Raw genomic sequence first — 25,315 nt, 5'->3', positions numbered from 1 at the left:
GTACTGGTTCAGTGGTGGGGTGCCCCCACTCCTGCCATCAGCCTTGGGCTCCTGGGCACCCCTCATGCAGCAGGCAGTTTTCGAGTGTGAGGAGCAGGAGGGAGGGGCCAAGTCTGACTTCCTTCTGCTATGTCAGCTACTATCCACTCCCCACCCCTCCCTCTGTGCCACCATTGCTCCTGCTCTGAGCAGAGGCTGGACCCCAGCCCACCTGTGTCTCACTCACCAGGCCTAGGGGCCCGGTCTGGGGCCACATCACTCTCCAGTGGGTGGAAGCCTCACTACCCCAGTCACCTTAAAGCCACAGACTTCATTAAAGGCTAGAGGGCCGGTGGTGATGGGCGGGGGTCTATCACAGCCAGTCAGCCTTGAGGAGGGGTCTGGTCCCAACTCTGAGCCCTGCTCCTTAATTCAGAGCAACAGAAAAATTCCCACACAGCTCTGGCCTCTGGGAATGACGAGATGCCTGGCTCCAGGGTGGTGGGGACCATCGCGGACATCGATGCTTACGGTCATCTTTTACCACCATCTCCGGGCTTCTGCTTTCTTTGCTCTTGCGGACTTTTAAGAATGGCTCTGTGAGCTCACCAGGGCTGGCTGGTTGGCCTTTTGGGTATCATGAGGTTACTGAAGCAGGTAATCAAAGAACAAACAGTCCCGTGGTGTTTGGAGTCTCCCTGAGTTACCAGCAAAGCCTCTGTTTGATTTCTCACATGGCAACAAAGCCAAGAGCTGCAGATGAGTGGCATCTGGAATAAAGTCTGGGTGTTGGGCGGGACTCTGCTGCTGGATAATATGCTGGAAGTGCCTACAGACGTGAACTCTCCAAGATGCAGGGAGCAGTTTTTCTCCTAGGTCTCCTGGGGGCCATGTCAGGTAGGGACACCATGTTGCCGCCTCCCTCGGTCTAGTTACTATCACTGAGTGATAATGCCCCCAAAGAGGAAATGGCCTCTGGGAGGTCTTCTTCAAAGATGGGCTCATTGGCACTGGTGAATGAGATGATACAGCAACAGGGAGCTCTTGGAGGCTGGGGTGGGGTTGTCCTGGAGAAGAGGGGCGCCGAACGAAGCCACAGTCTAGTCTCTGGTCTCGCAGACTTCACTTTCTCTCCTTGCCTACTGGCCTGTGCCAGACGTCCTTCCAAGATATAAGGTTGGGAAAATGAGTTTCACAGCAGAGCTTTGTGTGTATGTCAAGTCAGCCTTTGTGGAGACTCTGGCTTTTCTCTGGAGCCTTCTGGAGGCAACCGGAAGTTGGCAAGTCATCCTATGGGAAAACCGAGGTATCAAGGGGCTCTTGTCTCAGTCTTGAGCAAAGAAAACATCTTCTGATTGAAGAACCAGATTCACTCTAGAGTGTCTTGTACTCCCACTTCCTTATTCAAGAGTTTGGAGAATCTTGGGTGATCCTTTTAATGTCGTCAGGTTGGGTTATGGAAATTGAGCTTTTTAAATTCAATCTTATTTTTGAATAGGTAGTATATGCATAATGTATGGAATTCAATCATGCTAAATTTGCAGATTAGTTTGGGGTAATTTACATATTTGATGAGTTATATAGTAACACACTTGGAAGAGGTACATGGTAAATGCTTAGTAAATGTTAGTGATTATTACGTTAGACGTTGAGCCTTCCTGTTTGACAGTTCTAGATACTTGTTCAAGTCTTTGTTTTCCTCTGGAGTAGTTTAAGATTTCCTTCACAGAGATCTTGCACATTCTGAATACATTTGTTTCTAGTTCTTTCTTCGATTTTTTTCTTTTTCCGTATTTGTGAATAACATCTTTTCTTCCCTTGTCTGTTTTCTTTTTTTTTTCTTTGTAGAGGTATTGTTTTATTATTTTTTTTAAATTTATTTTCAACAGTATTCATTGTTTTTGTACCACACCCAGTGCTCCATGCAATCCGTGCCCTCTCTAATACCCACCACCTGGTTCCCCCAACCTCCCACCCCCCCACCTCTTCAAACCCTTCAGATTGTTTTTCAGAGTCCATAGTCTCTCATTGTTCACCTCCCCTTCCAATTTCCCCCAACTGTTTTCATTGATTATCATACAATGGATGAATGTCTCCTAATGCCTTTTCTTATTAATTGTCACGGTTTTGCAGGTGCCTCTCATGCATTTCCCACGTTTGAAAATAATCAACATTTATACTTCTCCTTGCCTATTTTTCTGTCTTGTATTTCTTTCTCTTATCTAATTAACCAGGCCCATACTTTCAGGCTGTTGTTGAATAATGATAAGAATGTGCGCTCTTGTCTTATTCGCCATTAAGCATGATGTCAACCTTTGGTGTGAAGCAGAAATGGTTTATATGTTAAGGAGATACTTTTGGTTTGTTTTTTTTTTTTTTCTTCTGGTATTTATTTCTGAACCACAGTGGATTTTTAAATCAAATGTTTTTTCCAGATTTATTGAAATGACCACTTAATTTTCCCCTTTGATCTGTTAATAATGTAAGTAAATGACTGGGTTTCCTTATACTGAACCCTCTTTAATCTTGGGCTTCTCTTCTTGGCAGAGTGCAAGAGGAGCAGGGGATATGAGGCCAGGTCTCGAGCAGCTCAGACTTTCCCTTGAAGCAAACATTTGAGATTTTCCCGGAATTATAGGCTTTTTGGACCATGATCATTTGAGTTAAGAGGTGACATTTGTTGCCACTGGGGGAAGAGTGAGGTTAGGAAGAACCCAGTGGCTCACACTGAACATTATTATTTGGAACTTAATCATCAGACATGTGTGTGAAAGGGACAGATCACAAAGGTTTGCAAGCATATTTGAAATTCCTTGACAAAACCACGCTCACATCCCTCTGTTTCCAAAAGACCATGCACTGTACCCTGCTTTTGCTTCCATGGGGGCAAATCCTGGTTTGTTGAAGGTCTGCTGTGATGCAGGCTGTTTCCCTCTCACCTTCTTTTGTGAGTCTGGGAACATGATTCTCATCCTGGCTCTCCAACACCAGAGTCCCATGGCATGAAGGGGAGGGGTGGGCAGCCACACTGGTAGCTGCCTTAAGGCTGTTGGAAGCAGGCATCACCATAATAATCTCAAACAAGCTAACATGCTCCAGTGTCCTCTTTCCTCTCATTTTCTCTAAGTCCTCTACACCCCTCAACAACCAAGTCAAGCCCCACATCCCCCACGGAGCCTTCCCGGATTGCCCCAACTCCCAGTGGGTAGTCTTCCCGCCACACCATTGGCGCTCCTTTTGCCTATACACGGAATGTATGCCAAGGTTTGGTTACAGTGCCCAACACAGAATAAGTGCTCAAGAACAGGCAGCATGAGTTATAGAATTCATCTGCCACGTTTCCACGAGGAGAATGTGGGCCCTACAGTCACAGGTTTTGCTTCTCATATTGCTCTGTGGTCCCCGCATGCCACACACATATATGGGACTCAATAAATATTTGTTGGTTTCATTGATCATCATCCCTTTTGGGGTCTTTTTTTTTTTTCATATTTATTGAGACCCCTCCAAATGCAGAAATTTACATCTCATGTCGGCATTTTTTTTAAAACGATTTTATTTATTTATTTGAGAAAGAGACAATGAGAGAGAGCATGAGCAAGGAGAAGGTCAGAGGGAGAAGCAGACCTCCCGTGGTGTTGGGAGCCCGATACGGGACTCGATCCGGGAACTCCGGGATCATGACCTGAGCCAAAGGCAGTCATCCAACCAACTGAGCCACCCAGGCGTCCCTCATGTTGGCATTTAAATTAGCTTCTGTCTTGGGGCGCCTGGGTGGCTCAGTGGGTTAAGCCGCTGCCTTCGGCTCAGGTCATGATCTCAGGGTCCTGGGATCGAGTCCCACATCGGGCTCTCTGCTCAGCGGGGAGCCTGCTTCCTCCTCTCTCTCTCTCTGCCTGCCTCTCTGTCTGCTTGTGATCTCTCTCTGTCAAATGAATAAGTGAAGTCTTTAAAAAAATAAATAAATAAATTAGCTTCGGTCCTTCCCACCTCCTACGAAGATGAGAGAAATGAAACCATTTCTCTTCAAGACTTTGCGGATGCCACAGTGTCCCATTCCCCCCATGGCTTACACGGGAAGGCCCCAGGAGAACATAAACTAGACAAACCCTCCCAAGCACAGCGGTGGGAGAGTTGGGTTAAAACAGTCTTCTGGGGACACCTGGGTGGCTCAGTTGGTTAAGCAGCTGCCTTCGGCTCAGGTCATGATCCCAGCGTCCTGGGATCGAGTCCCACATCGGGCTCCTTGCTCGTCGGGGAGCCTGCTTCTACCTCTGCCTCTGCCTGCCATTCTGTCTGCCTGTGCTCGCTCTCTCTCCCTCTCTCTCTCTGACAAATAAATAAATAAAATCTTTAAAAAAAAAAATAAAACAGTCTTCTGGTTCCATCGGTTCTGAAGGAGCGAGCATCATTCACGAAGCTAGAGGACTTAGCGAGGACCCCTCGCTGTGTTTAAATCCACCACATCCTGAAGTTGTCTACATTTTTGAGAAAGTTCCTCCAGGAAACTAACTTTTATATCACTCTCTTGGAAATAAACAAATGCCAGGGTGTTTAATGAGAGAAGGGTTCCCCAGTAGCTAGAACATCCATGTGAGCCCAAGAAAGGTACAAACCTCACTGGTTTGAATTTTCCTGGCCGAGCACCAGGTAGGAGGCTAACTCGTGTCTCTGTAGGAAGAACTCCTCCCCCAAGCCTGCCATCGCGCCTGGCCCCCTGCGAGGCAATGTTGGGAAATCAAAAAGAGGCCCAAGACTCAGTGTCTCAGGCTCCTTGAGGAACAAGGAGCAACCCTTCCTTATCCAGGCTCCCCTCATTTGAAAAGTCAGGAAGATGGAGTCCATCTCCAGAAAATCTTGTTGGCTGATTAATACTGTATTGGGGGGGTCCAGTGAACATTGCAAAAGGTTTCTACTTTTCCTATGATGTCACTTTTCCTGTTCAGAGTTGACATCGGAAGGAGAAAAGGTGTCCCTCTTCTTGGCTTTCCTCCCACCCCCTTTCTGTGGCAATCTGGCTGTCTTCCCCTCTCCAGCTCCAAGACAGACTACTGCTCCAAAACAAACACATCTTTCTCCTGCTACTTGTGACCCAGGGTAATGTACAGAATCGCAAGTAGAGTCACCGTCTTCCCTTCTGCGTCCTCCTATGAGCTCCCCACCGTTAACCTTGCCTGGCATGGATCAGCCCTCCCAAAGAATGCGGGTGAGCGTCCCATCCAGGGAAGAAGATATCATGTAAATTAAAAGTAGGAGAAGGCACTGCAAGTAATGAAACCACATTCTATAATGTTTTATGGTTTATCGAGTATCTGCATGTTCAGGATATGGTATCTGTGCTGGGAGAGTGAATTCTAGTGGCCCTGAACTAGCCTGAGTTGCTTTGCTAAAATAAAGTTCCTGCCCAGAATGGACTTAGGGTCAAGGCCAGAAGTGTGCTGATGAACAGTGCTGCTTTGGAGCCCTGGGTCCAGGGAGTCTTGCAACGGTTTGTAGGGGCTTGTAAGCTTGTGCGTGGATAACGGTGAGATTGATGATTTGCACCTGGCTTGGAAGGCTCTGCCGCTGAGGCTGGTTACGTAAGGGTTACGTAACGAGATGGTGCTTACATGACCAGCAGAATATAAAAATGTCCAGCCGAGACTCTATTTTGGGCTCCCTGGTTTCGAGGCTACATCGATGGTTTCTGATCGGAGCGAGTGCATTCTGTTATGGCCCAGAGAGAAAAGAAGATGATGGAGGCTGGCCCCTGGCCTCTTCAGTCCTAAGGTCCTAGTAGGCAGCCCTCAGCTGTGGGACATACGAACCCGCCTCCTTTCTCTGTAATAAACCATAGACGTGTAAGCTTTCCCTTCGGGTCCTAGATGCCTTCTTGAGCAGTTAAGCTCTGTTCCATGGGCACTGGTAGTGTGGCACCACAGCCCTGAGGGACAGAGCTGACAGAGGGCCCCAGAGAAGTTAAAGGACCAGCCTAAGGTCACACAGTCAAGCGGTGGCAGAGTCTACCTTGAAGCAAGAGCTCTAGTTGCCAGTCCTGTGCTCTTTTCCCAACACTCTCCCATCTCTCTCACTACCGTTTTCAGTACTTACTGGAGAGAATGAAAAGGTCTTTATGGAGCAACAGTCTTGGGCGAGGACTGCTCTGTGTATTGAAGTCACGCTGTAAGTGACAGCTGCTGAAGCCCTGGGTTGGGGAGAGGGCGACTGCACCCATGTTTCCTAAACCCCACCACCGCTTTGGTGTCAGAGGTCCCGGCTGGCCGGCTTCTGCCCCCACAACTGAGGCTGTGGAGGCCTTGTGGGTCCATTTCTGGCAAGGTGATAATTTTGCTCATTTGGAAACAAGTGAACACGTCATGTCCCCAGATCTCTACAGCAAGGAAGACATTTGAGTGGGCTCAGTGACTGATAATAAATCTTCTGCATGCTCTTTCTTTTTCAAAGTGTACGCTTCAAGCAATTCTAATTTGATCCTTAATTAAGATGCATGTGTAAGTCAAATTCCATTAAAGCCTCCTTCTTGGTCTCCAGCACTCAGACCACCGGAGAAAGTTCGGAAGACCAACCTTGGAAGGCAAGTGTGTGTAGTGTCTTAGAGCCATTTCCTGGCTTCTAACCTTCCGTCTGCCCCTGATCAGCTGAGTACCTTTGGGCACATTCCTTAAACTGATTATATAATGAATGGTTTGAACATTTGGTGAGTTTTGTGTCTTATTAAATGCTCTATTTTGGGGGCATGGACCCTAGGCACCAGTCGTTATTATTACTATGGCTATTAATGGTGCTCCTACTACTTTTTGTAATAACAAAAGGGCTGGAGGAGCTTGTTGTTGACCCAAGAATCAGGAGATCTCAGCTCGACCACCTTTCTTACCAGTGTTTTTGGAGGATCTGCCACGAAGGCTTCAGGATTTGGTGGCATGCCCCTGGCACATGTGACCTTGCCCTGGGAATGGACGCCACGGGCTGAAGCACAGAATATCTCCAGCAAGAATGTGAGCAGAGGGCTGCACGGGTGGCTCAGTTGGCTAAGCGCCCAACTCTTGATCTCAGCTCAGGCCTTGATCTCAGGGTTGTAAGTTCAAGCCCCCAAGCCTACTTAAAAAACAAAACAGAAACAAAGAGCGAGAGAGAAAAGAATGCCAGAAGAAAGGACATATCCAAGGATACAGCCTGGCTTTAGCCATACATGAAACAGGCAGTCCCCAACACGAAGTGCTTGAAGGGCACAAATAGACCCACTCCTGCCCTCAACATATCTCTCTCACTCTGCCACACACAAAAAATGGCCATTCAAGGAGGACTATGGAAAGGTCCATAATGTATGGAGCCATGCAAAGAGCCCGTCCTTGGAGTCTGATGCCTTGGATGGGAAGGCTGCTTCTTTCATGGAATTAGTTTCCAGAAACCAGGGCTTATCGAAGTTAAAATAAACACAACAAGATCGATGGACACACTCTCAGCAGAGTAAACTAGGAGCGATTGGCAGGGGATATTTGAAGAGCACAGTGTATCTAACCTTCTCAGTTCATTGAAGGAGATTCAGCCAGGCTGGTGGCCATGGCTCAGGGCAAGGCTGCGGAAAGCCTCTCACCAAGCCCCCTCCCCCCACCGAGCCCATGTCAAGCTGATACTGCAGCACAATCCTTTATCTTGTTCCCCCAGACAGCCTCCCCCAGATTGCATCAGCATGACCTAACATCTGGGTGGAGGGGCCAATGTCGTACCAGACCCCGGCACCATCTGGCTACCATGTCACCGGGTCATAGAATAACCATAAAGCGTTATGTGTGTGTGGTCACCTGACAGGCATGTGACAGACTGTCTGTAGTAGGTATGTGCCACCTGTTAGCGGGAAGCCCCAGATGCTGCGAGCCAGGCCTCCCATGGCCCCTCACTGTGCCACCTCAGGCATGTGGAAGGGTGACAGTGACACTTGCACCACGGGCTTGTGTTGAGAATGGCTGAGATCAGGCAGCAGAGCTGCACAAAACCTGGTGAATAGGTGCTCAGTAAAGGCAAGTGGTTACTTGTTTGGGTCCGTTCATCTGGGCTGGGCACGTACCTAACCACAGGCGATTCTTGAGAAAAATCCAGTGAGCTCTATCTTTGCTTAAATATGAGCAGAGTCTTCCTTCCTCCTTGGCGGGAGGGGCCCGAGTCACTGGGGTGAGTGGGAGGGGACAAGAGAAGGTGGGGGTTTCCTTGAAATTACCAACCTTCCACTTTGCTTATGACCATCCCTGTCTTACTGAACAGAGAGGAAACAGTCTGAACAGAGGAAACACCAGCTCAGTGGGCCTGGTGACTTCCGGCCACGGGATGAGAGGGCGTTGAGGGAATGATGTCTAAAAAAAACCCCAAGCACCAAAGCAACTGATTAATTTGCTCATTTAAGGAAACTATTTGGGGGGTGGAGTGCCTGGATGGCTCAGTGGGTTAAAGCCTCTGCCTTCTGCTCAGGTCATGATCCCAGGGTCCTGGGATTGAGCCCCACCTCAGGCTCTCTGCTCAGCAGGGAGTCTCCTTCCCCCTCTCTCCCTGCCTGCCTCTACCTACTTGTGATCTCTATCAAATGAATAAATAAAATCTTTAAAAAAAGGGGCACCTGGGTGGCTCAGTGGGTTAAGCCGCTGCCTTCGGCTCAGGTCATGATCTCAGGGTTCTGGGATCGAGTCCCACATCGGGCTCTCTGCTCAGCAGGAAGCCTGCTTCCCTCTCTCTCTCTCTCTGCCTGCCTCTCCATCTACTTGTGATCTCTCTCTGTCAAATAAATAAATAAAATCTTTAAAAAAAAATCTTTAAAAAAAACAAACAAACTATTTGGGGGAACTTCTTTCTTTCTTTCTTTTCTTTTCTTTTCTTTTTTTTTTTTTTTGCCTTGAAATAGCTTATTATTTGGCTTCCAATTTTTACCACGAGAATGCTATAATATTAAAGTCAATTTTAATAGATTAAAAAAAATCTATTCCCATCCATGTCACCCTAAACCTCAGCTGCTTTGTTATTTCTGAGCCCTTGCTCTGTCTGTGTCCATAACTGGAACATTCGGGGAGCAAAAATAACTTATGCATAATGAACTTTAGTCTCTAAACTAAAATGATTTTAGATTTATGAAAGCTTGTACCAATGTGTTTGTATTTCAACTTTTCCTACATGGCCATCTACTTCTCTACATCCCTTCCCCCAAGTCTGAATAAAAACATTCTCTGACAAAAGCCAGCACTTCCTCATGGCTCATTTGTTCCCAGAAGTTCTACACTTTTTGGTAGGACAGATCCTTTTCCTGTCCCCGGAACCTTCCTCCCATTCCAAGTGGCTTATCCCCAAGGGCTAATGGGGGCCAAGATCAGGAAGCTGGCTTTACTTCTTAAAGTAGAGCTTCAGTATAAATTTTGGTTTTTTACTTATTATTATTCAGCTCCGTTTTCTTATCTGTAAAATGGTGCCACTAATACTCATCTCTGAGAGGATTGTTTTGGGGAGTAAGTGAGAGAAAGGATTTTACATTGTGTGCTTACTTGGAACAATGGATAAATGGTTTTTTGACTTTGACTTTTGACTTTGACTTCCTAGAGTGGCCATAATAAACCACACACTGGATGGCTATGAGCAACAGGAATGTGTTCTCTCATAGTTCAGGAGATCCGAGGTCTGACATCAAGGTGCTCGCAGGATTGGTTCCTTCTAGAAACTCTGAGGGAGATCTGTTCTCCATGGACTTCCTAGCTTTCGGTGGTTGCTTGCTGGTCCTTGTTATCTAGCTGCATCAGTCCATCTTCTGTCTCTATCATAACGTGGCTTTCTGCCTCCTGTGTGTGTCTTGGTGCCCTGTCCTCCTCTTAGAAGGATGCCATTTGGTGGGTTAGGGCCCACCCCGATCCAGAATGGCTGCCTCTTAACCAATTCATCTGCAAAGACTCTATTTCCCAATAAGGAAGATTCGGAGATTTTGAGTGAACATGGATTTTATTTTTGGAGGGGGGACACTTTTCACACACACATACCCCCTCCCAAGAGTAACCATCACTATGGAAACATGAAAGAAAAGGACCTGGCCCTCTCCTCCATACCTGCAAAATCTTTCAGAGGATCAAGGAGACTGAAGAACATCCCAAGTCTTTCCTGGAAGAAACATCCTTTCTCTTAGATTGTAAAACTGTGGCTGAGACACAGCCCAAGGCAACGCGCATGCCTTCCCTGAGTCTCTCTCATTTCCTTCCCTGTGAAATGGGAGTTAATCTGTCAATCAAGATGTACTGATGGGTCTTCAGCATCATGACAAATCCCCCCAACCTAGAATGTCAAACAATTGTCCTTGAGATTAGTTATGGATGCGGGGAGGTCTACCATGATTTTGGAGCTTGGCGGTCATGCACACTCAGTTTTGATGACCTCTGAATCAGACGCTGACACAGACAAGGAAAAGAAACTCCCATAAACTCCCGGCCCTTGTAAGAGGGTGTGTCATGGCCGGCCTTGGTCGTCCAGGGCGAGGTCTGCCCCCTGAGGCATCACTTTCCTCTTTCCCAAGCTCTTCACAAAGGCTGTGAGAAAAGAGAAGGGGCGCAGGCAGATGAGGAAAGCAGCAGCTTTCTTTACAGAATGACGGGAACAGATTTCATGGTTGTTTGGTGGTGGTCATTTTCTTGGCTCCTGGAAGATCCTATATTTCCATTTCCAGTCCTTGGCAAGAGTGTCTGCTCTTGGGGAGTGACCAGGTTCCATCAGCGCCCCGGGCTACAGGTTGAAGCCACAGACCAAGCTGTTCAGTCCTTGTTCCCAGCACAAGGCTTTGCATTCATGCCATTTTGCATCCTTTTTAAACCCGCAGGGAGAGAAGCGCTACACCTTGTCCACTTGCCGGCTACAAGCACTGTGGCTGAAAATTCTCCACCTGAGACGCCAGTGCACAAGTTTTCTGTGAACTTATCAGCCTCGCTGTCTCCTGTGATCCCAGGGTGGCCCCTGATCATCAACACGAGCCCCCTCACTGAGGCCTTCAAAGTGAACTGGCTGTCAGGCACCGACTTTGAGGCAAGTGCATGGCCCTGGGGGAGGTGTCCACAGAGACGGGTCTTGAAGATGAAGATGGATGGATTCTAGATGGTGGACCTGTTCCTTCTCTTTCCCGGGCTCACTCCCTCCTCTACTAGGACCCAAAAGGCCCGTGTGGGGCTTCTAAGATCTCTCTTTGAGAGAGGCCTTTAAATACTTTGGACCTTCTTTCTGCACTTAATCCAGTGCGGTAGACAATATGCTCAAATTATTACAAATTGTTACAAATAAAAGTCCTGTTTCTCATGGCCACCCGCCCTCAAGGGACGTCAGCTGTTGGCGTGTGCAGACTATCTAAATCCTTTGGGGGGGGGGGCGCATTGCGTGGGGATTCATCTCCTCCAAAACCAGGCCCTGATGAATTTGTGTCTGTTGATTCTGTTCTTCTCGTATTCTGTGATTTGTCCAGAAGGAAATCTATGAGGAGACTTATTTAATATGGAAGAACACACCTTTCATAAAAATACAAGCCTGAAAGCCCAGCTGTGCTGTGTGAATGTTTCCTCTTGGATAATTCAGACCCCGTCATTCACATTCAGGAGCTGTTACACTCTGCTCTCTTTCCTAGTTTGTCATTTAAGTCTTTTCCAAAGTCGGCGCTCCTCCTTAGGTAGGACAAATCTATCTGTGTGTTTTCTATTGGTACCTTCCGAGGCCCTTCCAGGGATGCCTTTAGGATCCCGACGTCTGAACCCCCCACCCCCAACCCCTGCCCTTCCCTCCATCCGCATAGAGACCTCTGGCGGTTATCATTAGCCCTGAGTCCTGCCTGCCATTACCCTGGGGAACTGGTGGGACCCTGTGGGCTCAACCTGCTTGGTCGAGTCTTGGTTGCCTCCTTGAGGTTAGGTATTCCTAAACACAGCTGATCATGAGAGTCCTGAGGGGAGCTCTTAAAAAGCGTGCATGTCTGGACCCCAGAGCGGACCTGGACAACCCGTGACGTGCAGACAGAGCTCGGGAAGACAGTACTCTGAGCACCCCGGGGGGGCAGGTTTTCCGGTGCATACGGAGTGCACATTCAGCATCCGGTGTAGAGGCCCCAGCCCCAGAGGCTGATTCTGTGACTCATCTCCCCTCTCTCCCTGGCCCTGGACATCTGGCTCGTCTTCCACAGCTGCTGCGCACCTGGTCCTAGAAGCCCCGCCCACAGCTTGCACGCGTGTGGCATGGCGTATATGCTGGACACCGTGGCGCACGCTTCACGTGTGTTTCCTCTTGTAATATCCAAACAATCTGATAATTTTATTGCTGTTCCTATCCCCTTTTCACAGGTGGAGGAAACGGAAGCAAAATTCGTTAAATAACTGCCCCGGGTGGCACAGCGCTTCGGGGGCGGAGCTGAACCTGGAACCCGGGCAATCTGACTTCAGACCTCTGCCTATTTTTGAAAATGATATAATTCGTACAGCATGCAACTCGCCCATTGAAAATGTACAATTTGGTGGTTTTTACTGCATTCACAGACCATCACCACCATCTAGTTTTTTTTTTTTAAGATTTTATTTATTAATTTGACTGAAAGATCACAAGGCAGAGAGAGGGGGAAGCAGGCTCCCTGCTGAGCAGAGAGCTGGATCCCAGGACCCTGGGATCATGACCTGAGCAGAAGGCAGAGGCTTAACCCACTGAGCCACCCAGGTGCCCCATCACCACCATCTAGTTTTAGAACGCTTATCCTGTTTCCCCCAGTCCCTGCACCCCCTGATCTCCTTTCTGCCTTATGGATTTGCCTATCTTGGGTGTCATCTATGAATGGATTCATATTGTATGTGGTCTTTAGTGACTGGCTAGTTTCCTTTTAGCCTGGGTCAGCTCTTCCTTCCTTTTCATGGCTGAGTAAGGATATATCCGTAAGGATAGACCACAGTTTGATTATCTGTTCAGCAGCTGACCAACATTGGGGTGGTTCTCCCTTGAGAACTCTCACCCTTAGCCTCTAGAAGTTTATTGCCTTTGATGGTGACGATGGCAACCGTGCAGCGGTCCCACCACACATTCTCTGGATTATGTAACCTCTGTTTATGACCCCAGTTATGTTTAACTGGGGCAAGGAGTATTTGCCTGATTATAATCACATGGAAACATAATCCAGTAGTGACCTCTGGATTGTCACTACTGACACTGACGTTACCACCATTGCAAAGGATTTATTTCTATTTTCAAACTAAGATCACAGAGAGACGGCAGGGTGGGCTGGTGTGTCCAAGATCATGTAACCACAACAGATGAAATACTTAACTCAGGTCTTCTGATGGCCAATCCTAGGCTCTTTCTTCCATGTTGCCCTGAGCTTCTGTCGCTGGTTGGTGAGCCCCCCGGTCAGGTAAAAGGACCCATCCTTTCCAAGTTTGATATGATTCCAAAAGGGCTCACAATCAAGGAAGAATTCCATCCTGTGTCTGACCTCTAGAAATGGTGACTTTCTTAGCACCTCAACTGATGTTGGCTCTAGTGTCCAGTGTACTGTCTGAGGCCTGGTGCCCTCCTGGGTGCTATGTCAGTAACTAAGAAGGGCCACACGTTCATGGGTCCTGAAGCAATGACTGCTTCTCCCCAGAAGCCACCCAATAGCATCAACTATCTCCCCACCCTGCAAGAAAGATCCTATTCTCCAACCCAAAATGCTCACAAGAGTTGCTTCTGCGGCCTACAGAATGGGTCAGTGCCATCCCCTTGGTGGAACTTGACTCTCCCATGGGCCAACTTGACACTCTGCAGGAGAAGGCTAGCGACAAGGTTTTTGGTCTCTGGCCCAGAGGTCTGGGCACTGTTGGCCTTGGGACTCTGTTATACTAGGCTTTCTGAGGGTGACCTCTGATTCATGCCAGGAGCCAGTCCTCTCTGCTTTTAAACACAGCTGCTGGGACGTCTGGGGGTGCAAATAAGGGGGGTTAATAATAATGAGGCTAATGATAACAACTCTTATTTATGGTGCTTTGACCATATACAAGGAATCCCCCCTAAATATTTTGGGAATTCATTTATTTAATCCCCATAACAGCCCCACAACACAGTGTACTACTATTATTTAGACGTTAGAGGTGGGGAACTAAGGCACGGGGAGGTCTCACCTGTCACACATCAAGCATAGAGACAGGTCATCTCTATGTATGTGGGTCCCAGGCTGACCCTTCTCACAGGTAGAGATGAGACTACGTCATTTCCTCTCTCAACCCTCCTCTGCACTTTCTGCCTCCACCGCATGCACTCATTCCCATCTGTGGTTGTCTTCTCTCAACCAATCGAGATCTTGCACAGCCTCTTCCATGAAGTCTTCCTTGACTACACAGAGCTCACAATGAACTTTGTCCCTGATTCTCCACAGTATCCTGATCTAGCGTTTTGTTATAATCCCCTGTGTTACACTTCAGCTGTTTTACTGGGGCAAGGAGTATTTGCCTAATTATAATCATATGGAAACAAAATCAGGGAAAGGTAAAGGACTTTCTCAAGGTCACACCCATCAGGTCACACTGTCAGTCACGACAGTGGGATGGGAGCTAAATGCTCTCCTAACGACAGGAGAATGAACACCTGCCTGGCCCCAGGCGTTTTAGTAAACAAAAATCTCCATAAGCATAATTAAGACATTTATGAAATTTAGTCCTTGAGGTCCCAAAAGGCCAGGGGCTCTCCGTGGTTTAAGCTGGTGGCAGGAGCATGCATGTAGGTCTGAGAGGTCACAAGTTGGCCTCCAGCTGGCCTCAGGAGGACCCTCACTTGTGGACCAGCTGGGTTCCTGCTGATGATTCCAGTGATATTTCTCTGGCTCTGGTTCTTGGTGTCCCTCCCACAGCTCCAAAAACACTTAGAGTGCAAGGAACAAGTTTCCACCAGTGGGAGAATGTGTGGAAACGCACTAAAACCCTGAACCGGCTGTTGATGTAAGTGTATATTGTTCCTTATTTCAGCAGATGTATCCTTCCCTTGTTTATTCACGGACGTGGCCTTGGGAAAATTAGCATGGGGTGCCGAGTCAAGATGTGACTTCACAACAATCCCAGGAAAGTGCAGTGGCTTAAAGACCAGAAAGTCCAACCATCTTCAGGGTGGCTAAGGGACTCGTCTAGATGCCTGCCCCAAGTAGTGACTGCGTTTTAACTCCTGGCTTTCCATTGCCAGTCAATGGAACCAGGATGCCGCCTAAATATTTTTCTTTCCTCTGAAAAGCAGCTTCACGCGCAAGAGTCCCTTCAGTAGAAATCTCAGGGGCTTAGGTTGGAAGGACGAAGGCAAAACAACCAGTTCCTCTGGTGGTGGGGGAGAGATGTTTTCCAGAATGCTGGTTGCTTCCCTCCTAGTAACGTCCCTTTGCAAAATGCATGCATACGAAACAGATCTCCTTTCACCTGGTTACTAAGAATTCTGCCTTTGCTTTTAGGTTGTCACCACGGGGAAGGAACAACTAGACTTTGAAACAGGACCAAACATATTTGATTTGCAGATTTATGTTAAGGATGATGTTGGTGTCACTGACCTTCAGATCCTGACTGTCCAGGTAACAGATGTGAACGAGCCGCCTCAGTTTCAAGGCAACTTGGCACAAGGTAAGATTCACTGGGCTGTGCCGTGTAGCCCAGACGGTGGCATCACGGGGGGACCCTGGGGGACAGAGCAAAACAGAAAAGTAAGTAAACAAGCAGCTGTTTGCCTGGAACAGGCAGCTGCTTAATGAGCAGGGGATAAATGAAATGTCCTCCAGGACAGGACTCCCCAAAATAATGCCCATACAAAGCCCCTCACCTCTGTGGTTTCTCTTGCGCCTCTTTCAGTCCTTGGTGGTGGGGGGGTGGATATTAAGGCTCAGGGCCCTCGAGCGGGTCATTCTGGAGGAAGCAGGGCCCAGCCCATCAGAGGCTCATGTGTGGTCATTGTGTGCTGTGGTCATTGACTGACCTGTTTATTCTCCCCATGGACTGGGGTGTGCTGCAGCATGGGGACCAACATACAGGACTGGAGCACAGGGTGACTTCCTGCGTGAGCTCTCCCAGGCTCATGACTTTGACCGTCATCCATACTCACAACCACCAACTCTGTCAATTTCGTCCAGCTTCTCCTCTGAACTCCTGACTCCAATATCTGGCCATCTTATACCACAGCTCTGTCTGCCCTGTCTAATAGGCATCTGGGATGTTGTGAGGGGACTTTTGGAATGCCCCCAGGTCACCTAAGTATGAGAACTGGTTGCCAGAGGAGCCAACCATGTGATTAGAAGGTTGAAACTTTCAGTCCTGCACTCTGCCTTACCCTCACCTATGGGAAGGGGAGGAGGGTAGAGAGGGAACTCACCTGCCCATGGCCAGTGATGTCATCAGCCACACCTGTGTAATCAAGTCTCCATAAGGCACCGAAGGGTGGGGTTTGGAGAACTTCCAGACTGGTGAGCCACCTCGCCCTTCCAGGAGAGTGGTGTGCCCAGAGAGCATGAAGGCTCTGTGCTCCTTTCCCCATGTCATGGTCTATGCATCTCTTACTTCTGTCTGTTCCTGAGTTAGACCTGGTTATAATAAAACCAGTAATCTAGTAAGCAAGTAAAATATTTCTCTGAGTTTTGGGTTCCCCTGTAGCAAATTCATCGAACCCAGAGGTTCGATGGCGGGAAACTCAGATTTATAGCCCGTGGGTCAGGAGCATGGACAATAACCTGAACTTGGAATTGGTGTTTGAAGTGGGATGGGGTGTGTCTCGTGGGGGTGAGTTCTTGGTCTGTAGAATCTGAAGGCTAGCTCTGGGTAGAAAGTATCAGAATGGAGTTGAATTGTAGAACCCCCAGCTGGTGTCAGAGGATTGCTTGATGCTGTAGGAGTATCCCCCACACATTAGAACTGGTGTCAGAACACGACATTGCAAATTTAACATGCCTCCAAATCAAACTCTTGACTTCCACTCCACGCCCCACCCCACTCCAAAAACCCTGCTTCTCCTGTCTTTCCCATTTTAGCTAATAGCACCAATAACCTTCCAGTGGCTCAGGCCAAACTTCAAAGTCAGCCTTGATTCCTCCGTCTTTCACACCCAACATCAAGTCCATGAGGAAATCTTGCCACTTCCAAGTCTATGAAGTCTGACTGCCCCCTGGCATCTCCATTGCCACCAACATGGGCATGTCACTAGTCATTGGTCACCCACCTTACTGCGATGGCGATGGCAATAGCGAGCTAACCGGCCTGCCTGCTCTGCCCTTGCTCCTGTCAGTCTATTTTCCGCAGAACAGCCAGAAGAATCCTGTTGAATGTCAATCAAATCAAGGCAGGCCTCTGCTTCAAGCCCCGTAAGAACTTCCCATCTCTCTCGGGAGCAGTGCCAGAATCTCAAGGCATCATCCAATCTGCCCCCTTCCACCCCCACCATGTCCTCTTCCACACATTCCCCCCCACCACTGCGGCCCCTCGCCTACAGCATCTCAGTGGCTCTTTGCTCTTCCCCTGCATCTCTACGATCCTCATCTCTTTAAGAATCTAGACTCAAGTGCCGCGAAGCTTCCCCAACCACTATTTCACGCAACAATCCATTCCCTGATTTTCTCCAGCACCCAGCTCAGTAATGTTTACATATTTTGCTCATTTATTTTATTGTCTGTATCGTCCCACTGTCATGCAAGCTCCGTGAGAGCGTGGTTTCGCGTTGGGAGGACCGCTTTGTCCCCAGTGCTTGGACAGATCGGTGTCCGGTATGGAGTGAGGACTCCGTAAACACCGTTTTAAATGCAAGCGCAAGCCGTGATAAAGGCGAATGAGAGCTGGAGCTCAGATGGAAGTCAGGCGGGGCTTGAATTTGTATGCTCTCACCTCCTTCCTCACTGAGACAGCCTCCTAGTTCCCACAAGCCTGTTTCCTTGTCTGTAAAGTGGAGAGAATTGCAATGCCTACGTACAGGGGTTATGACGATAAAGGAGGAAACATAAGCCCTCGGCACAGTGGCCCCAAAGAGTGAGCTGGTATGCACATTCTCAGCCCTCTTGCGGACAGATGGGTGCTGGGAAAGAGAGGCCGGGGGGGGGGGGTGGTGGTGGTGCGGGGACCCCTCCGGCCAGGCTGCTGGGGCCTCCTGGTGCCGGGTTCCCCCTGGCTGCCCAGAACTCTGAAGGAGATGAAGCAATTTCTGGTCCCATTCCTGGGCCTCTGCAGCCCTCTCCCTTATTCCTGCTGCAAGTCCTTTCAGCTGATGCGCTAAGTCACCTTCAACAGGTGACCGTAGCATGGTTTTGGAGGAATTTGCCCGTGAACATGGATCAGGCACACGGAGGAGCCGTACCGGGAGGTTCCTCCCCTAGATCACCTCTCAGCGGAGGAAACACGATCCCACCTCGTCCCCCCTCCCCCAGTACTTCATAAATTCCCATGAGCTGTCTGCTCATGCCAGGTGGTGGGGAGCTGACTCCCAGCCTTATCCCCACTTCCCACCACACCAAGTGTGCTTGGTTCTCCTTGGCTGCGTACAGCCGTCCTGGTTCTGTAATTCCTCATCGGCTTTATCTAATAAAATGCCTCTTCTTACACTTTGGGCGCTGATCTAGGTCTAGACCTCTACATACTGGAAGGAACAAACCCGGGATTCATTTACCAGGTTGAAGCCTTTGATCCGGAAGACATAAGCCGAAACATACCCCTCAGTGTAAGTCTCCTTGATAAATGAGTCGGGCTTCTCTGTGCTGCCTTTGACACGGGAGCCTGGATCCTCGGCCGGGGGCTTGGGCAGTGGTGAGGGGAGGAATAGGCTATCTACCGCCATGGCCAGAGCACAGGGGACGTTGGAATGGGTAAGGGAGCTCTGGCCGTAGACACACCAGATCAGACTCGTGAACTTCCCATTTCTTCATCTATAAAATGGAAGCATAAAAGCACCTACACACCGGGGATTTTAAGTATAAGATAATGCATGTAAAGCCACTTAGCACAGGGCCTGGCATATTGAAATTGCTCAGTATTTTTAATTCTAAGGTGCTAAAAATCCAGCTGTATTCTTTTAAAAGTAAGCAAAAAATGCGTACCCCAAAGACCGGCATTAACACTTCGTTTTCGAGAGGTGATGTCAAGCTGCTTGGAGCTGAGTTAGAAAGTAAAAAATAAAAAAGTTAAGAGAATCCCAGAAATTCCAAATAAGAGGGAGGAAATCCGGCAGGGGAAATTGGAAACTGGGTCCCGGAACTTCCCCTCTCGTTTCATTCCGGGACAGCTGATCACTCTTCTTCTTAAATCCATTTCCTTCATGCAGTTATCAGTGGAGCTCTTGTAAACACCAACCCTCAGGCGAAGGAGCCTGTCAGCTTGTCCCTGGGTCAGGACGCTGTGGCTCCTAGCTCTGTCCCCTCAAGTGGTCCATGCACCCTGCTGCTGGGGAGCTCAGGCTGGAAAAAAAGAAAAAGAAAAACAAAAACAAAGCTCACACCAGCCAGCCAACTAACCTTGGAACAGGCATCATTCCTGCAAAGCCCGCCTTACAGAGAAGGGCATATTTGAAATATGACACTCAGGGAATTGGTAACGCTGGGAGGCTGTTTCTGCTGTTGGAGGCTTGATTTGCAGCTTCAAAGGGGCTACTTTTTCTAACAGGAGGACTTGAGCCTTGGAAATAACCTCCAGGACCCATATAATACGGTCTACAGGGTCTGAAACAGCGCTGTTTTCAAATTAGCAGACACATTTTGAGTTAGGAAATAGTCTGTTCTTATTAGAAGATGACTCTTCTGTCCCCAAAATTGTTTATTCAAGGTTCTATTTGCATGAGTAAGTGGAATAGGCAAACATTTAATGGGTCCCTACTGTATGCTAAGAACAATACAAGGTGTTTTAAATGCGAACTTACGAATAGCATCCTTGTTATATCAGTTATAAGTATGCTTGTCTGAAAATAACAGAAAACCACAGTGGCAGAGGTGGGATTTTTTTTTCCCCCTCCCATTACAAGAAGTGCAGAGGAGGGCAGGCAGTCCAGGGCTGGTTTTGTTCTCTTTTTGTTTACCTCATGATCACAACATGGCTGCTGCACCTCCAGGCTTTAAGTTCCAGGCTGGAAGAAGAAGAAAAAAAAGGGGGGGGGTGCGCCTGGGTGGCTCAGTGGGTTAAAGCCTCTGCCTTCGGCTCAGGTCATGATGCCAGGGTCCTGGGATCGAGCCCCACATTGGGCTCTCTGCTTAGCAGGAAGCCTGCTTCCCCCTCTCTCTCTGCCTGCCGCTCTGCCTACTTGTGATCTCTGTCTGTCAATTAAGTAAATAAAATCTTAAAAAAAAAAAAAAAAAAGCAGGAAGGGGTACAAGGTGAAGGGAGTAGGCCAACCCAGTCTGTATCTCAAAGATCCTCCTGGAGGCCCTACTTCTCACCAGCCAGAAATGTTGGCCACTGTTTTTTGACGGTGACCAAACGAAAAGGAATTTTGGATGGGTCAACAACCCAGAATATAGTACCTCATTTATACATTTAGTTCTTTCCAACACTTAGCAAGAATCCACGATGTGCCAGGCTTTCTATTGGATACTTGGGGCACAAAGACGAGAAAAGACCCATCTTTGTACCTCCAGAAGTTTACGGTCTGGGTGGGAGATGTTCACACATACAACAGATTATTAGAATTCAGTAAGGCAACTACTCTAAAGATATACAAGACACAGTGGGGGCCAAGTGGAAGGAATCTCAAGTGTCAAAAAAATGTTTATTTTTAAATCTCCATCTTTAAATTATCTAGAAAGAATAAGGTCATGGCACCCCTTTAAAAATGCCTTGTAGAGGGGCGCCTCGGTGGCTCAGTGGGTTAAAGCGTCTGCCTTCCGCCCAGGTCATGATCCCAGGGTCCTGGGATCAAGCCCCACGTTGGGCTGTCTGCTCCGCAGGGAACCTGCTTCATCTTCTCTCTCTCTCTCTGCCTGCCTCTCCGCCTACTTGTGATCTCTGTCTGTCAAATAAATAAATAAAATCTTTAAAAAAAGATGGCTTGTAGATCAGGTTGTTGCCCTTTCTGAGGAAGGGAAGCAGCCCCACGTGGGGAGCAAATGCAGGAGCAGTGTTTTTCCCTTGGGAGAAAACAGTGCGGTCCAAAGAGGTCTGAGAGTAGCTGCAGAGGCTTGGGACCTGGAACTAGGGGGCCTGCACCTGTGGGTTCTGCAGTGGGTTTAGGAGTTCTCTGGGGAGGGGAGCTCCCCACGCAGCAGAAAGTGTTAATCACACCTGCACTAGCACGGACAGCTGCCCAGACCTTTGACAGTCAGCCTGGAGGGACAGTGAGCACAATCCAGAAGGAACCTTTCTCAGATGAGAAAAATGTACTAACAGTTTAGGAAGTGACATCGTGTGGCCTTTGTGCTTAGACATTTTATTCTGGGCGCTTGGAAGGTATGAAAGGATAGACTTTGTCCTATATAAGGAGAAAGGAACTGGGTTGATTTACTATGACCAAACCCGTCCTTGTCACTGAAGCCCGTGGCTGTCCGTTGAAACCAGCAGACGAACTTTAAAAAACGACAGGTATCTGGGTCCTGCCCCCCAGGAGTCTGATGTGGTTGTCCTGGGATGTGTCCCAGGGCTCAGGATTTTTGGGGCCTCCAGCTAAATCTCTTGCACAGTGAGGACTGAGAACCACCGGTTTAAGACATGGCTCCCCAAATTTCCCAAGTCTCTCTCTTGGACTTTCTTTTTCCTGTAGGTCTGAGAGGGGCCTGGGAGTCTGTGTATTTGCCAAATCCCCCAAGACAAGTCTTTCAGTCAGCATGGCTGGGAGGGCTTTCTCAGAAGGTGTTAAGGCCCCTGCTTGAGAATATATATAGGCCACTTTAAAAACAAAAACAAAACCAGATTCTGACAGTTAAGGTGGCCGACTCTTGATTTCAGCTCAGGTCCTGATCTCAGGTTTGTGAGTTCAGGTCCCACACTGGGCTTCTTGCTAGGTGCAGAAGCCTACTTTAAAAATTAATTGATTAATTAATTTAAATAAATGAAAAAAGCACAGATTCCTGGAACACAAACTTCCCAGGTGATTCTGATGCTTTGTACCCTTCGAGAACCCCTGAACCGAAGAAACAAGTGGAGGCTTTAATGAAACATCAGAGCAGGGCCAGGAGCCGCGGCACGGATCCCGCTGTTGCTGTTGGGGCTCTTCCTGCAGGGCCTAAGCCACCACTGGCCCTGCAGGGGGACCAGCTGTTGAAGCTGGGGCTCAGGACATACCCCAGGCCTCTGCTCACGAGCTGCGACCAGTGCAAGGTGAATGGGGTCAATTTGTCCCCCAGAAACTAGCCCATCCCCAGGACGGCAGCTCCTGCTGGGCCCACAGCACCACCCACCCCACAGCAGATAGGGTCAACACAGGGAGCGTCTACCTGGAGTACCGTGACCTAAACCATGTCATTTCTGTGGCCAGCTGGCTTGTCAGCCATGGCGCTGAGGACGGCATGGTCCAGAATTTGTGCGGAGAACCCTGGGGTGAAAGTGAGCCTGAAGGAGGATATTGAGACATACTTATAAAGATGGGAACGGTGCCCATGACAACCTTCCTGCTGGGGAGTCCTCTCTGTGTGGGACTCCTCTAAGACACAGGTCTTCAGAAGAGTGGTGTTTGAAAAAATGGCATTGTGCCCCATGATCAGAGGGGAGCCTGTGTTAAGGATGCTGGGTTGGTACTTCCATGGTCTGAAGGATCTGGGGTTGATAGTCAACGTATCTGGCGGCGGGTCTGGTCACGGCACTTTGCAGCAAGCTGGGCACTGGCTGCAAGGGTGGTCCTGAGGGAGGAGTCTGAAATGGGATGGCGGGGCCTCCTGGTTCCCCTGCCGCCATGACTGCAGTCAACCCTCTACTGGCAAAGGTGTGACCCACAAGATAATTATGGGATCTCCGTTTAGACTTACCACCAGTTCTTACATGATCTTGGGATCAAGTGGAGGTGGAGGGAGAAGGTGCCCATTTCAGATGGCTCTAAACTGATGAATAAACTACGTGACTTCCCACAAGGAAGAACGAAACAAAACCAGAACAAGAACAAACCAGCAAAGCATGAGTGTGAAGACACCTTGGCTTGGTTTGTGCCTATCAGCTTTCCTGGTGGGTTCCAAGGAGCTGCCTTGCCAGTGGGAACCGCTAAGGAGGAAGAATGAATTAAATAGCTCTAGGAGGTCTCCAGAAACCCCTTCAATGACAAATCCTACAATCCCTACCCACCTTAATAAATTGAAACTCTGCTGCAGATAACATGCAAGTGGGGCTGATGCAGAAACCGCCGGTATTTGCTCCCTCCTTTCCAAAGCAGTTGTAAAAGCCGGTAGTTGTACGTTGTTTGGACCAGCACTGCCCACAAAGCGGGCTTGTGAGCAGAAAATGACACCCGTGTATGCCATTTTAAATGCTCCAGGAGCCACATTAAAAAATAAGATGGAACAGGTGAAATTAATTTTAATACACTTCTTCAATGTTTAAATACTCTTATCCAAACTACTATCCTTTCAACATGTGACCAACATCAAAATGATTCATGAGCTGTTTTACCTCCTTTTTGTTAATAGTAAGTCTCTGGGCTCATCGTTTCCGTTATGCTGATTTATAGCTCGTCTCCTCTCAGACCAGCCCCACTGTAAATGCTTGGTCATCACAGGTGCCGGTGGCTGGTGGCTCCTGCTCTAGGGAGCAGGCTTGGATCTGGCAGCAGCTCCCCCTCCCTGGGCGCCTTCTGTGTCCTTACGAGTTCCAGGAGGACGTTCTCAGAGGGATGTGTTTATACTGGGCTCGGAATTGTTTGTCTGCGAATAATCATACCAACCGGCAGTCCTTCTCTGGGCCCCCTCCCCCAGCGTTTTCCCTACCCCTTGAAGGAGGTTCAGAGAGATCCAAGCCCCTCCCACCCAACTCCCCCGCTCCACCTCCCCCTCTGCTCAGCGAGGGCCACCGTGATGGCAGGGAAGCCTCCTCCGAGACTCTCAGGACGTTAATCAGTTTCGCAGCTGGAGGCAAAGTGATCTAGTGCAGCGATTCCTCCATTAAGGAGCTTTCTCTCGGCCTTTCCATTAGGGAAGGACTTTTGCATAAAGTGAAATGTGCTTTGTCTTCACTGGGGCAGACAAAGGATGAAATTAAAAGAGCAATGACCTTGCTACTAGCTGAGCTACTGGGAGGGCAACAGGGGAAGTCATTCTCTCCCCGCTCCGGCTTGCGCCAGGCTCTGAGATGCGGCAGCGAGCTGTTCTTGGCCTCTTCCTGGGAAGAAGGTTGTCCCTTCCGCTGTGGGTGCTGGCTGGCTGGGACTTTTTAGGTGCACTGAGCAGCGTTTTATTTCCGGATGAGGGAAGGAGCTGAGGCCTTTGCCTGGGCCCCGGAACTCGAGTGAGAATCGAGTTCTCCTGGCCCAGCCCCTGTTCCTTCCCTTCTAGCTTGTTCCAGCAAATTCTGTTCTTGTTGTCCCCTTGACTTCCCAAGTGACAGCACCCTTCCCGCTCCCCACATGTCTCTACCCCGCCCCCCACGCACACCACTTGTTCGTTGGTTGCCCTGTGGCATCTGCCTAACTCAGGAGTCTGCAAAACACGTTCTACTCCAGGTTCTTCTTGCTAAAATGCTCAAGAAAGGAAAAAGTAGTTTTGGACAATTCCCTCTCCACATACAGCACCCCTGATGACTCTTCATATGTTGGGAGAGACACTTCTTCGAATAGATGGAGTCTGTTGTCCTTAAGATCAGTGAAGCCTGAATCAGAAAATAGGACCGAGGCAGATTTTGGAAAAGGAATGAGAGATTTCGAGAGGGTCGAATCCTTGGCAGCCTTACCAGTAAAGGATTCCGTACCTATAGCATTTTTCGTTTGTAAACGTGGCTCTTAAAAACATTCGAAGGCTTGCCTCTCACCCGCTTACTCGCCCTCATAATAATACTGTCCAAGCCAAGTTAAAGGTTCACAGTAGGATTTTTTATGGTGCTTTTTTTTTTTTTTTTTTTTCCTCCCAGGCACTCTTCCCTCCTACTTCTATCCCCCACCTCCTATCTCTGAGCTGGGATAGGGGTGGAACCAGGGAAGAAAGAGGAATCAAGACTTTTATAAAATGTCCACCTTACACTGAAAAAATGCAGTGGGAATGTGGCCTCATATTTATAGCCCCCTACAGCCCCATTGGAAGATGATGCTGTGTGCTGTGCATCCTCGGCGGGGGTGGGGTGGGGGGGGAGGGCAGGGCATGATCTTGGGGGCTTGCTGACCCATTGGCATTCCTGGCCTTAGGAGGCAGAAGGGTCCTTCCTCCCCGCTGGAAACATGACCCCTGGAAGTGGACGGCTCTGTTCTCGGGAGACCGGAGGCTGAATTC

At 48.7% G+C, this 25,315-nt stretch overlaps 1 protein-coding gene across 1 annotated transcript in view; it reads left to right on the top strand.

Moving 5' to 3' along the window:
- Positions 1–737: 737 nt before the first annotated feature.
- CDHR3 (cadherin related family member 3) overlaps positions 738–25,315 on the top strand; it is a 67,945-nt gene continuing 43,367 nt past the window's right edge. Inside the window, 4 exon segments of the mRNA XM_047695529.1 lie at positions 738–876; positions 10,814–11,016; positions 15,422–15,587; positions 18,557–18,654. Of these exon segments, the coding sequence (XP_047551485.1) occupies positions 831–876; positions 10,814–11,016; positions 15,422–15,587; positions 18,557–18,654 (513 nt within the window). The 5' untranslated portion in view covers positions 738–830.

This window comes from Lutra lutra, chromosome 11, assembly GCF_902655055.1.
Source record: "Lutra lutra chromosome 11, mLutLut1.2, whole genome shotgun sequence".
Lineage (NCBI taxonomy): Eukaryota > Metazoa > Chordata > Mammalia > Carnivora > Mustelidae > Lutra > Lutra lutra.
Note: the sequence above shows the minus strand (reverse complement) of the source record. Positions and strands in the feature narration are given on the sequence as shown.